The sequence below is a fragment of the Lepidochelys olivacea genome, assembly GCF_965140295.1.
Source record: "Lepidochelys olivacea isolate rLepOli2 genome assembly, chromosome: 3".
NCBI classification, from domain to species: domain Eukaryota; kingdom Metazoa; phylum Chordata; order Testudines; family Cheloniidae; genus Lepidochelys; species Lepidochelys olivacea.
In genome coordinates, this window is record NC_140413.1 from 161,789,349 (window position 1) to 161,803,479 (window position 14,131).

A 14,131-nucleotide genomic window follows, 5' to 3' on the forward strand; every position below is an offset into this window, starting at 1 on the left:
CGTCTAATGGAGCTGAGAAGCATGCTCCCAACTGCAATGTAAATGCACCCTAAGGCCAGTAAATATACCCAAAGGCCCACCCATTTTGTGGTCAGGAAACAGGCTCAATCCCTTCAAGGCTGATAATCTTCCAGTCCCCACCCACAATTCCTTCACATGTGCCTAGGACAGCCCAATTCACCTGCAATTCACTGGTAAAGAATCCTAGAATGACTCTGCTTACTGTAGCACAAAGAGCCATGGGATATGCCTGCAGAAGCCCAGGTGTGACACAGGAGGGAGCGTAGCACCAGTGAGCATACAGTGACTGCGGTAGGGCTTTTCAGTGCGGATGCTTGCACCTGGGCTAGGCTAATCCACATGCCAGTCACCTGGGCTCAATATGCAGTGAATGAAGACATATCCTTTAGGAGCATGCAGCAGCATTGTGTTATAGTTGACGTTCCCAGTCCCACCGTTGGATCTGCTAGCTCACCCCCCTCTGCTTGTGAGTTTCAGAAGAGATGAATATCCATAGCTTCAATTGACTTGAATTGGAGTTGGGCACTCAGCACCTCTGACATCCAGGTCCCTGTTGCCTCCATTAGGACTGTGCTAGGGTTGGAACTAGTGGATCCAATTTCAGGATTGGGGTCTAATGCAGGAAACTAAGGGCTTGTCTGCATGGCCCTACAGTGCAGACTATAGGCATGTGTGTTGCATTGTAATGGTCCTGTGTAGACCCTGCTCGTGCGAACTAAAAGGTACCTAGTTTGAGTTAACGTACTGTAGAGTCCTGTTTGAAACGGGTCTACGTTAACACAAACTAGGTACCTTTTAGTTCTCACGAGCAGGGTCTACACGGGACCGTTACAACGCAACACTGTAGTGCAGGCTGCAACTCGTACCCTGTAGTGTGTGCTGCGGGGCCATGTAGACAAGCCCTTAGAATAGCACATTCTACTGAAACTATCTAATGTTGCTTTTCTTCATGGCAGTGCTAAGAGTAGTGTCAGCTTGGAGAGTGTGTGTGGAGAATGTCTCAGACTCTCTGCCCAGTCTAGCTGTATTTTTTTTTTTAATTGTGTCAATGCACCAGAGTCTCATAGAACTAGAAGGGAACTTGAGAGGTCATCTAGTCCAGTTCCCTGCACTCAGGGTAGGGCTAAGTATTGACCATCCCTAGACCATCCCTGACAGGTGTTTGGAGATTTTTAAGAGCAGGTTAGACAATGATGGAGATTCCACAACCTCCCTGGGCAATTTATTCCAGTGCTTAACCACCCTGACAGGAAGTTTTTCCTAATGTCCAACCTAAACCTCCCTTGCTTCAATTTAAGGCCATTGCTTCTTGTCCTATCCTCAGAGGTTAAAGTAATGGTTACATCATTGTGACTATTCATATAAATAAGCAGACAGAAGGTAATTATAACTGTGTTGGAATTCAGCTGGGAGACGCTAAGGTTAACATCTTGGCTCTTATTAAAAGTTTCACGAGATCTCTCACTAGAAGTGCTCAGGATTGCTGTTCTACCACATTTCACTGGTTTATTTGCCAAATGCTTCCTACAGTTGCTGCCCCACAGCCAGCTCCACCGGGGAAGCAGTAGTGTTGTGGTTTGAGGATATTGAAGTATAGCCATCTACTTGCCTGCACAGCAATAATCTGTAATTGGTCATATGTAACCAATTACGCTCCTGTATGCTCCAGTTTGTACTAAATTAGTTTCACTAAACCTGGATTACAGCAGGAGTGGAAAAGTTAAAATGGCCTCTCTGGAGAAGGTGAGGAGGTGAACACAAGGCAGGGAGGAAGTCTTCTTTTATATTGAGTAAAAAAGAGAAGCTGGGTCATGAACTCAGGCAAACCCTAAACTTCTAATTCATGAGAACAGGAAGATGCAGTCAGGCCTGGCTTACATTAAAACATTACTAAATTTTGCAACCATTCTTGAGAAGAAAAGGTTCTCTATTCAGTATTCATAAGAACTGCAGGATTAGATCCCATTGAAACCATTCATAAATAATGCATGGTCTACTACCTGATCCGAGTGCAGAGGAAACTACAAGAAGGCCTCTCACAGGCCAGGCTAGAAAATATGTGTTTCCTAAATCGGTTTTACTTTCCTTTTTAATAGCTGCAGCTTGAGGGCCTGCTTGTGTGTTTAATAAACAGCTATATCTTATCAGTTGGCTACATTTGCTGTTAAGTAACCTGTCAAAGCTTTTTTTCTTTTTCTTGCCTTGGGGGAAATTTAAATTGCATTTGAAAAGATCTGGAAACATATGCATCTGATGAAGTGAGCTGTAGCTCACGAAAGCTTATGCTCTAATAAATTGGTTAGTCTCTAAGGTGCCACAAGTACTCCTTTTCTTTTTGCGAATACAGACTAACACGGCTGTTACTCTGAAACCTATCATAAACTGTGTGTTTTTTTTAAAATAAATCAATCCATCTGGGGTTTTGAAGACTGAAGTCATAGAATGTGAAGGCAGAATCTTGCTGGAAAGAGACACCGAAAGTTCATGCAGTTACAAAACTCCAGCTTTTACTTCCTCAAATGCTAACTGGCAAAAATATCCTGGAGGAACTTAGCCAAATTTATACTGTCAGAATAGACCTGTTCTTGATCTAATGTGTTCCTTTATCCACACTTGTTAGCTGTTGTTTCCTTTTGCTCTGACCCATGTGAAGAGCATGGAACATGGTTTGTGGATTTTTGTGCAAAATACAACCTGCCTAGAGTTAGGAGCATCCTTTAAGGTTCCCTTGCTTTTGCTTTAGGGATCTGTCATTCTAAAAATGTTCATGGGTTGGAGGGGGGGGGGGGGGGAACGATTGGTGTTGTAATTTATTTTTCCAGATACTGCTGAGGTACAATTCCTGGAGATACCCTTTTCCCCAAACCCTGCCCACGTTGTTGGTGAGCTTTTATCAAGGGACACAAGTTAATGCTTAGAGTTGTGCTCAGATTGGGTATAGGATTTGTCATAACCACCTTTCTTCACACTGCTAAAGGTGATTAAAACTGGGCTGGGAGCAGAGGGGAAGTTGGAGCATACCACTCTTTCCTCTTTTCATATACAGGAAGGAAGTGGGAGTCAGAATTTCTGGGTTCTTTTCCCAACTCTGCCAGACTTGCTGAGTGCCCAGGGCACATTATTTAACTTCTCTACAGCTTTCTCTTTTGCAATATGGGTATAATACTTGCTGCTTTTGCAAAGACATTGTGAAAGAATGTCAGGCTAAAGTTCATCCAAAGTGCGGATCAGTGGAAATCATTCCAAGAGTAGAATGTTTCCAAGTATCTTACAATGAGTAGTGACTGAGCTTTATAACACCCTTATGGGAGGTGGTATTAACCTCTGGACTGAATTTCCTCCCCATTTAAATGGGGATAAATCACATGCCCAAAATTATTGTAGAATATTTATGCTTGAAAGGGAGTAGAACTCAACTCTCCTGCTTCCTAGTCCTGTGCCTTGACAAAATATCACGCTATTCCTAAACAAGTATTCCCCTGCAGTGCTTGCAACACAACCATTGCAATATTGTGCTCATGTAAGAGCAATTCAGATGAGATAAATGGATTTAACTAAATCTGAAACTGGCTACTTTCTATACTTTCTGCTGCATTTTGGCTCAAGTAAAGGATTTTTTTTTAACAGTCCAATTGATTTTCCACTTTTTTTTTAATTATCTTGCTGTGTTTGTAACCTAAGTGAGGGGGTTTTCACTGACAGTTTCCTTCCAATTAATTGGAAATTGCATTGAGATTATCTGATTTTAATTTAAAAACAAAATCCCGCCCTGCCCTTCTTTCCAGCAACAAGTGTTACCTCTGTCTTTTGTTTCTGTTTCCAGAGGAAGCTCACCAGTGTGGAAAAGGCCTCCTTATTCACTGTCAAGCCGGTGTGTCGCGCTCTGCCACCATCGTCATCGCTTACTTAATGAAGCACACGCGGATGACCATGACGGATGCCTATAAATTTGTCAAAGGCAAACGACCCATCATTTCTCCTAATCTTAACTTTATGGGGCAGTTACTGGAGTTTGAAGAAGATCTAAATAAAGGTGTTACCCCACGAATTCTCACACCAAAGCTGATTGGGGTGGAGACTGTTGTGTGACAGTGAAGCTAAGAGGTGCCATAAAATAAAGGGATTATCGTATTCTTCACTTGATATGGGGGGGAGGGGAAGGGTTGTGCTTTTTTTTTTTTTCCTCTCAAACTTGGTGACAAAAAACCTTTTTTTTGGTGAGGAAAGCTTTTTAAAACAAATCCAAGAACTTCACTACGTTTGATGAAATGCCACTGAGATTCCCTTCCTAGAAACTGACAAAGCAGGGAGGCTTCCAAACAAAATACGTAATTTTTAAAAGCAACACAACAGGGGGAAAAAACCCTGTGCTTCTTTGTTTATTTTATTATTATTATTTTTAGCCACTTGTAGAGTTTATGGCTAAGTAGTCTGTGCAGGTTCATAGACCGAAGAAAACTATGTTTAAAACAACATGCAAACAGCCAAAACAAAGCAGAAAAGATTCTTTCTGAAGCATATGGGCCTTGATTCTGCAAAGGCTTTGCTAAAGATAAAGCAAAATGCTCACTGGTGCAAAGGAAATCCGAGCAGCTTAGAACTTTTCACACTCCTGATAGAAACGAAAGAAAAAAACAACAACATTTATTTGGTGTGTTTCATGTTCTGGTTCTATTTTTCTATTTTTGGGTGTAAAGAGGTTTTAACAGCAAGGGACTTTGACCATTCTATGCCATATGCCTTCACTGGCTTCTTGTGCAATAATAATAATAATTTGGGGGTTTATTTTGAGTGTGCAAACTGATTACAGCTGACTGCCCAATAATAATAATACAAAAATAATTTTTAAAGTGTGACAGCAGCCAGCTTGATTTAGAAGGAATAAACAAAAGCAATTATATTTTCCTTTTTATTCGTTTCCTTTGATTCTGGTTACAGTGCCATAAACCTTGTTACATATGTATATCAGAATGTAAAAAATCAAGAACAAGCAAAGTTTATTTAAGATATTTTTCGCACAAAATATTGGTGTGTTTCTGTCTATGTAAAAAAAAATTTGATTATAAAAATGAAAAATTCTTTTGGAAAGCGTGTGTCTTTTATTTCTTTAGTAATTACATATTTAATTTGCTTTATATGGGCTGGGCTTTTCTTTTTTTTCTTTCTCAGCATAGAACTGCATTTGATGAAACAGGTAAACCCTATCTTCCCCCTTTTATTCCCTTCCCTCCCACACACACACTTTTTAAAAAAAAAAAAAAAGAAGAAGAAGAATTCATCAAATTGCTGGGCAGGCTAGATGAACTAGTTCAATCAGTGAGGGCTTTTTGTGGAGGAGCTGTTGTCTCTGCAGTCTGGTAGCAAAGCACTCATTTGGGAAACTGCAGAATCAAGTCTTCCCACTAATTTCTTCCCTCCCCACCCCCCCCCGTGTTTAGTTTTATTATCATCTATGTTATGCCCTTCTGTACCTTGTACTGTCCTCGGTTAAGAGAGAATGGGATCTAATTTCACAATTTAAAATCCATGTTGGGTTTACTTCCCACTTCGCTGCATTTATTCCCCACACTCCCACCGGTCCTCTCATTTTGGGGCCACGTCACAGTGTAAAAGTGTGGTGTGTATTGCAGGTTCAGTGTTTAGCACTGATTTCTTTCAACAGACAGGTTAACCCTTTTTAAAAAGTCGGGGTGTGGGGTTTTTTTCTCCCCCGTCCCCCCAGTGTAACCTGGTCTCCTTGTGGACTGTTGCCAATCCAAAGTGTATTTGTATTAATGTGAAATGATTAGAAAAACTGTCTGACTTTTTTTTTGGGTGAAAATTGAAATATCCCAGGAAGTCTGATAGCAGTGATGGTGCCTTGTGAATCAAAATCTACACGGACTGAACTAAATTAAAACAGGGCATGTCAGCAAAATTTATGTATAAACACATTACACATGTATATTTTTGTGGACTTTTTGCTTAAAAAAATGTTACTATACAAATATTTTCTTGAAACTTATCCCTTTATTAAATTATTTTTCTACTAGAATTGATTTTTTTTTTCCTTTCGCTAAACACTGTTAGTCTTCTTTCCACTTCATCCTTAATGAATGTTTTCGTGTGCAGTGAAACCCATCAACAGTGACCGCTCCTGGGACCACCAAAATGTAGTTGTTTAACAGAGAGCACTCCACTGAAAGTGAAACTGTGCATTTGCATTTGGGTGCTATTGAGGAAAGGAGATTCACTTTCAATGATGCGTTTTTTGGTTTGTTTTTTTTTATGGATGCATTTTTGAGCCCACAGTGAATCTCTGGTGCAAACAACTGCTGTCGTACTACACATTTGCAGTCACAAATCAGTTGGTGTTAAAATCTGCTTGTGCCTGCAGTTCACCCTGAGCCAGAAAATTTGAGACGTCTTGCAAAATCACAGGAGAGTTGAAAGCCAGCTCAAAATCAGCCCATGTAACAGGTGAGTGAACAGCCGAATAGATTATTCAACACATTCAGTATGTGAACATACTATACACGGTGGCCTGTATGTGTTATGGCTAATATAGTTACTCATCCTTCCCTACCTGTATGGGTAAGATTCAAAATTGCTATTTACTTCCACTGTAGCTTTCTGGCTCTGAATACTGAATAACTTAATTCAAATCTGTACAAGTAAGACAAGGGTCAGCTTGTTTGGTATAACCTTCCTCAACTTTCTATCAAGTTTCATGCTAACCAATCTTTGCTGTTTTAGACAAGATTCAAATTTATATCATGTGTGCGCTTTTCAAAAAGCCATTTAAAAAAATAAATAAATCCCTCTGCAGCCCAGAATGTTGTGTTTAGTAGAATAAATGCATTATTTTACAATGTATATTTCAGATTTTTCTGGGGATAGCTGATTGATTTTCCCCTGCCATTGTTGCACCCAGAGATGTTTAGTTTGGGCCTGGCTTGCATTTTGCTGTATGCTCTTAGTGACTGTTGCAGAAAGGAACTTTAAATGTTTTCAGCGCTGCAGTTTTTGTGGTAGAAAGCTCAGTAATGACTAGAAGGTTAAAACTTGCCTGACTTTCATGAACATCTCCACTTGGAGACGTAAGATAGGAACTGCACTAGGTCGCAAGTGAACAGAGTTTGGTGGTCTCTGCTTGGTCCTGGGTAACTGATGTCATCCAAGTCAAACTGTTCTCTGTCCCAGTATGTTCTTTCTCTGCGTAGCAGCTTGTCAACAGTGACTACCATGGGTTACTACACGCACAGATGTCTTTGGAGGCTTGGAGGGGGGAAATTGGGAGAGGAGGGCATTAAGAGTAAATACAGTGGGAAAAGGCAACTCGAGCCCTGCAGTGGGTGGAATCTTGAAGGACCAACACTGGTTCACTTGGTTGGAATCTTTTGACACTAGAGAGCATCCCCTGTGCAACTGTCTGGAAGGGAGAATAAGGAGGTCGGTCTTGGATTCCTTATTTGTTTGTATTGCTGTAGTGTCTGGGGTCCCCACCTAGCCTCCCCTACCCCCAACACACTTACTACATGCCACTGTCCTAGGTGCTGTCCCTACACCTAGTAAGAAGAAAAGGAGTACTTGTGGCACCTTAGAGACTAACCAATTTATTTGAGCATAAGCTTTCGTGAGCCTGAAGCTGTAGCTCACGAAAGCTTATGCTCAAATAAATTAGTTAGTCTCTAAGGTGCCACAAGTACTCCTTTTTCTTTTTGCGAATACAGACTAACAAGGCTGCTACTCTGAAACCTACACCTAGTAAGAGAATTCCTGACCTGATAAGTTTGCAACCTTAACTGGGAAGAAGGACATGAGATCAGGGGATACTAGGGCCCAGATTTTCAAAGCTGCTTCAGCATGCTTCTGAAAATCCCACTGGACACCTATCTGAATCTTAGGTGTCTAAATACCTGTGAAAATCTGGCCTTAAGGGACTTGTTTGAGGTCATACAGGAAGATCACAGCAGAGCTGGGAATTAAACACTGATCTCCTGTGTTCTAGTCCAATGTCTGAACGATAAGACTGACCATCCTTCTGTCCTGCTCCTATTTGTAGTTAAAAGAAAGAGGCACATGTAATAGTCTATGGTGCAAATCCCCAGAAAACTTAAACTCTTCAGCCATGTAAAAGACATTCAGTTAGTGTTTTGTGTGTTTTGAATGAAACAAAAAATCCCCTCCCCAGTCCTATTTTAGTTTCATATTTTGTATCCAAGGTGTGCTAAACTAATTAGCAGCTGGCAAAATGGTTCTCATCTGCTCAGTTACTTGAACTCCTAAGCAAATGTCTAATAACTTGTTTCTATTTTCTCTTTCTGCTTGAGGCGTCAGTTAGATCTTTAGTGTTTCGTGTTCCCGAGTGCACTCCTCTCAAGACCTGTATAGTGGAAATGGGACCTTCAAACTTTCTCTTCTTTTGACATATCAAGTTTTTAGCACTAAACGCCATTTCAAATTGCGAACTTTTCTTTTAAAAAATGAAGTCCAGTGAGACCTATTTAAATGCAGAGTATTAGTTTTAATTAGTGGATGACAAATGTGCTGGATAACTGTAGTATAATTTAAAGAACTAGATATAAATATCTGCTCATGCTGAGATGACTTAACTAATTTCAGTAGTGATCTATCCCACATTTAAACTTGGACTTTCCACGGTGAAAGACAGATGTTATCCTATAGCACTAATTAGTCCACACGTCGCTTTTTTGGCCACACCAGAAATAAAGCTAAATCTTCTGTAAATCTAGTAGATGGTTTTCAGTGGGTCTCTGACATGGCAGTGAGTGCTCACATGGCTTGTAAAAAGGAGAATTATGGTTAAAGGTTTCCTTCATATTAAAGTGACAGATACAGGCTAGAAATACTTCAGCATGAAACAGCTGCAGGAAGTGTGGTGAAGAAGACCCCTAGTGCATGACTCAAAGGTGGTTGTGCCTACAACCAGATAGACACAGGAGGGTACTGTCAAAAATACTCTCGGGTAATCCGGTCAAGCTAAGACATTTGTGGGGAGGAAGAGGGTGGGTATCAAAGAAACACTCTGTAAATGATTTGGAGTAAGTCTTACCACCTTTTGCATGATTTGCTACAAATATAAGGAAATATTCCTGGTAATTCAAGAAAAGGACTCCAGAGTCATGAGAAGTAAAAACATCCTTTTTCTTGATTATTGATCTAAGGAAGGAATCCAAGAAAGCGAGCATGAGGTAGCCATTAGCTGTTTAACAGGTAGCTTCCTTCCTGTGAGATGCCTGTCTGTGGTGCAGTTGCTGCTAACGGCGGTGTGGTTTCCACTACTTTAGGCATCCAGGGGGAAGTCGCTGATAAACAAGTTTCAAGTGTTGTGTGCCCAGCATGATACCAGTAGGTAATAATCAGAGCCCTTTCCCTTCACTGCTGAACATACTTTGCAGTACAATGCTGGCACTGATGGGAAATGGGTTCTTAACCAAGCTGCGTGGGCTGCCTCTAATGGTGGTCTGATGCTCATGTTGACTCATAATGTTTGTCCCCACTGGGTGTAATTTTGTTTTTTCAGCTAGATCAGCCACTTTTTTTTCCCTCCCTGTTTTGCCCCAACCCTCCCTAAACTGGAAAAAAACAAATGTATTGAACTTGATTTTCAATCTTTCCCCTTCCCCCTCCCCCCTTTATGTTCTGCAGGGAAATTCTTAGCAAGTCCTGCATGATATTCAAGTACAGGTAGGAGCACATTGTTCAGCTTTGGAAGCACTGTCACTGGCAAATGTCCAGAGAGGGCAGAGCCAGACTCCCTGACTGACAGGGTTGGTGCTGTCTTTTAGTTATAACTGAAGCAGGGAACATTAGTCTTATCCTCCCAGTGTATTCAAAGCAATCGATGGGCTAGCTCAGATGTCTTTCTATTATCATGCTATCTAGGGTGGGGATGCTTGTGAGATGTCAGAAAAGTAGTGTCAGGGCTTGAATGAGAGACTTCCAAGGAAAAAGCAGGGTGCTGTCAGAGGTCACATTGGTGACTCAGCAATTGACATTGTTCTCTCAGTCTTTGCAGAACCAATTCCGCTGCCTGATAGATTGCACTGAGCTGCTTGAGATACAGTGGTTTGCATGAGTAATAAACTGGGCTTCTACGTTTGGTCTTTAAAGATGCCATGATATTTTCAGCAAGAGCTGGAGTGTTCTCTCCAAGTCATGGCTAAATTCTAATTTGGATAATTGGAATCTGCTCTGCTAACTCCTCCCCCCGGCAGACTTAACTTTAGGAGAACAGAAAGAATATCACCTAAATTATTGTTTTATGTTTTTATGATGCATGTATGATTAAATAGTTGCTTTATTCTGCCCAAGCATTGGATGCATTTCATTGCTGGGAGAAATTAATCCTGTTTTAAATATGTTTAGGGACAAAAGTTTCTATATATAATGTAAGATACTGATGTGGGGAAGAGATTAAGAGATCATGAATTTATTAAGTCCTATTTGCAATGGATGAAATACTCCTTGCTGAAAAGACTATCTGCTACTCAGGAATTCAATGTGGAATTAAACTAATGCAAAATGTAAGTAGTGAATTTAAATAAACAACACCCCTTTTTAGGGGGGTTTACAGTAATAACTGTTTCTAGGACAGGCAGAGGTTTCCTTAAAATACAAGAACTTTTGAATAGGGATCTTTTCAGGTTGCAAATGTATTTGGAAAGAAGTTTAAAATACAGTCAGTGTAGTTGGAAAAAATGCTTGAATGAAAAGCAATTGTGCTAAGTTCTCAACCGGACAGCTGTTTGTTTGGTGTTCTCCAAGGTAGCTCTGAAAGCTTGAAGTTGCACTTAGTCATCTAATATCCCTGTTCAAGAATTAGAATAGGCTATTGTATCCTGTGTCTGTCCCACCTCATTTCTCTCCCAACTGGGAGATCTCCCACTCTTGGAGATCAAATTGTTCACCCTCTTGTTTTTCTAGCCTTTAGTTTCTGGTGGTGGATGATGAGGTGGGGTTGAATAGTATGACTGGATTTCCTAGTTTTTGCTCCCAGTCATCCCAACTCTTCTGTCTTTTACGCAGTAGAATTCTTTTGCTACCTGGAGCTCCAATCACAATGGCCAGAGCAGCCCATGGGAATCATGCTGCTCTAACTCAAGTTTAATTGATAAGCCTGTGAGAGTGTGACCTATAAACCCCTTTGGGCTTCACTTTTGTGATTTAGTCCTTTCCCCGCCACTTGACATTGTTTGACATGGGAAATTACACACACTAGGTATCCTACAGCAGTCGATTAGGGTCAAATTCTCAAGTGGAATACCAAACACAACACATCACCTGAAAGATTGAAATGGCAGGGCTTAATATACCATGAAAAAAAAAAGGAGTACTTGTGGCAGCTTAGAGACTAACAAATTTATTTGAGCATTTTAGTCTCTAAGGTGCCACAAGTACTCCTTTTCTTTTTGCAAATACAGACTAACACGGCTGCTACTCTGAAACCTGTTAATATACCATGCTGTCTTACGTAGGCACCTTTATAAAACCCACTAGATTTGCTTTAAGATAGAGCTAGGTTTCTTTAAGAGTAATAATACTTTGCATTTATATGCCAACTTTCATCTAAGTATCTTTAAGTACTTTATAAATAAAACCTCATGTCATCTTTGTAAGGTATATAAGTTGTATTCTCCCCATTTTACAGAGCAGTAAACTGAGTGACTCAGACAATGTCACACCACAAATCAATGGCAGAGCGAGGGAAAGAACCCAGCAGTCCTCACTCCCAGTTCTTTAATCGTTACATTAGACCTCCAGCTTTTTCCTGCAGCTGGTTGCTGACTAATATATTGATGGTCTAATAAAGACCCATAAAGTGAGCCCTTCAGCTTGATGGCCATGGTGAATTAAGGCCTGAATTGCATCCTGCTGCCCTCTATGCAGCTAAAATGCCAGAGCAATTTTCGCTTCAATTAAGTGACAACAAAATCCTGTTAGTACCTCTCACTAATCCCCTTTTTACTGCTGTACAAATGTTACCAAGTAGTCCTTTGCATCTTTAGCTCTAAAACAGGCGCAGCACATATGATGTTGCCACTGGTTTCTCATCCTATATTTAACATAACCTTGATTACACAGAGATCTACAAGTGGGTAGGGTCTGATAAGCAGTTCAAGTTCTCTGCATAGAAATAGCACCAAAATAGTTTGTGTTGTTTCTAATTACAACGGATGAGCAGCCTGGCTTATTAATCCTCCCCTATCAGCAGTACATAACTTGTCTACACCAGAATAGCCCTGATCTCAGCAATCCTGCATTCAGCTTTGGGGTTGTGTTTTTGACGTATTTGGAAAAGGCAAGTTCCTATAGCAGGCCCAAAGGGATTTCCACTCCACTGAGCTGGCTTTATATGGCTGAGACAACACAGAACCCAGAGGTTTGTGTCCCTTCATAAAAATACACCAGTGCAGCAGAGTGCATAATTCTGGTGAACTTTACACTGCATTAGCAAGCAACAGCAGTGTGTGCTCTTTGGCACAGTGTCACAGAACGGGCATGGTAGTGGCTGCAGTAAGGCTAGCTGGCTGTCACGCTGCCTCACCTCTAGGAGTGAGTGAATAGTTCAGTCTCTCTAATCATTCAGTCTTTGGCCAGTCAGGTTGTGGCGATGTGGACATCTGTCCACTAGGAACTAGACTGAGTCCCTCAGTGCTATTTTGTGAAACTATGCAAAATGATAGGGGGGCAAATTCTGAGAAATAATTATTTTGTTGGCTTGAGATGCCCCTGGGAATGGGTGGGGGGCGGTGGGGTGGGGTGGGGTGTGCTGCTCAAAACTTTTGTGAAGTAACAGCTTATATGAAGGGAATAATTTAGTACAGTTAATGGGTGAAACTCTCAACCCTTCCCCCCCCACAGTGACTTAGGAACCTAAGTCCTGTTTATCAAAGAGACTAAGGCCTGGATACACAAAAGGGATGAGGCCTGGATACACAAACGTTCCTGTTTGGGGACCACTGTGATCCACAAAACTCCTGCTGAACCCTGCGGGCACGTAAACTCACTCGGTGCTGAAGGTTTTCTTTTGCAGTCAAAGCTCTTTATGTGCCCAAGTTCCTGCTTCTAAGCAAGTGCGCTGCAGCCTCACTCTAGGCCCCTGGACGCCTGTCTCCTGCCTGAGGAGTGTGACTCATGAACCGGAGGAAGGTAAGCATTGGGCTGCCTAAGTCGTGTGTTGGACCTGATCTGGTAGGTATGCTCAGAGGGCACCTACCACAGCAGGCTCCTCATGCAAGTTCACACAGACGAGCAGGGCAGGACCCCTTAATAACTTTTAGCCCTCAAGGTAGGATACTTACTGGGAGAGACACCCTTCCCTCCCCACTCCCCCACACACACAGACAAGGGGAAGAAGGGATTTGAACAGGGATCTGCCACCTCAGGTGCCTGAGAATATCCCATAGTCTCTCCTGTTGTACTCTGGATAAATAATTAGTCATTTAAGCAGGGGGACTGGGTGAGAGAGAGCAAGCCCACAAGCCTGGGAATGACTCTATTACAGGGTGGGTAGGGCACTCCCCTGAGAGATGGTGGGTACCTGTTCAAATCCCTTCTCTCCCTCAGGCAGATGGGGGACTTGAATTGGGGTCTCCCACATCCTAGGTGAGTGACCTAATCCCAGGGAGAGAAGTTATGAGAGAAGTCTGCTGCCACTACTGGCAGCCCTCCTTGTGGGCTTCTGTTAAAATGGTGTAGGCACCTAATGCAAAGAGAGGGTTTGCAGCTGAGAATCCCCAGGCCTTTCCTTGAATCCCAGACTTAGGCCCCTGCGTCTGAGACAGGGGCAGGGTTCACCAGGCACACCTCTGGCCAGTAACTCCCATTGGCTAGCCTAGGCAGCTTTCTGTCTAGCATGCTGGTTTTTGTGAATCACTGTGTAAGGCTCCTCTCCCCAGGCTCAGTCTCCTAACTCGGGCTTTGTGAATCAGTGATTTTTCTAGGCACCTAAAAGTTAGGCCTTGTGATGCTCACCACCTGACCTTAATCAATAGGACTTCATCAACTAAGTCAGGCCTGTTTTGAAAACATTACCCAATATGATAAGAATCCTTTAGTGCTTAGGGCTTTTTGCACTGAGATCTTGAAGCAATTAAAAAAGTAG

General features: G+C 41.8%; 1 protein-coding gene across 1 annotated transcript in view; it reads left to right on the plus strand.

Annotated features, from left to right (window-relative positions):
* Positions 1-4,187, plus strand: part of DUSP10 (dual specificity phosphatase 10) — a 36,995-nt gene extending 32,808 nt beyond the window's left edge. Inside the window, exon 4 of the mRNA XM_084623375.1 lies at positions 3,845-4,187. Within this exon, the coding sequence (XP_084479501.1) occupies positions 3,845-4,110 (266 nt within the window). The 3' untranslated portion in view covers positions 4,111-4,187. The remainder of the gene's footprint in view (positions 1-3,844) is intronic.
* Positions 4,188-14,131: the final 9,944 nt, after the last annotated feature.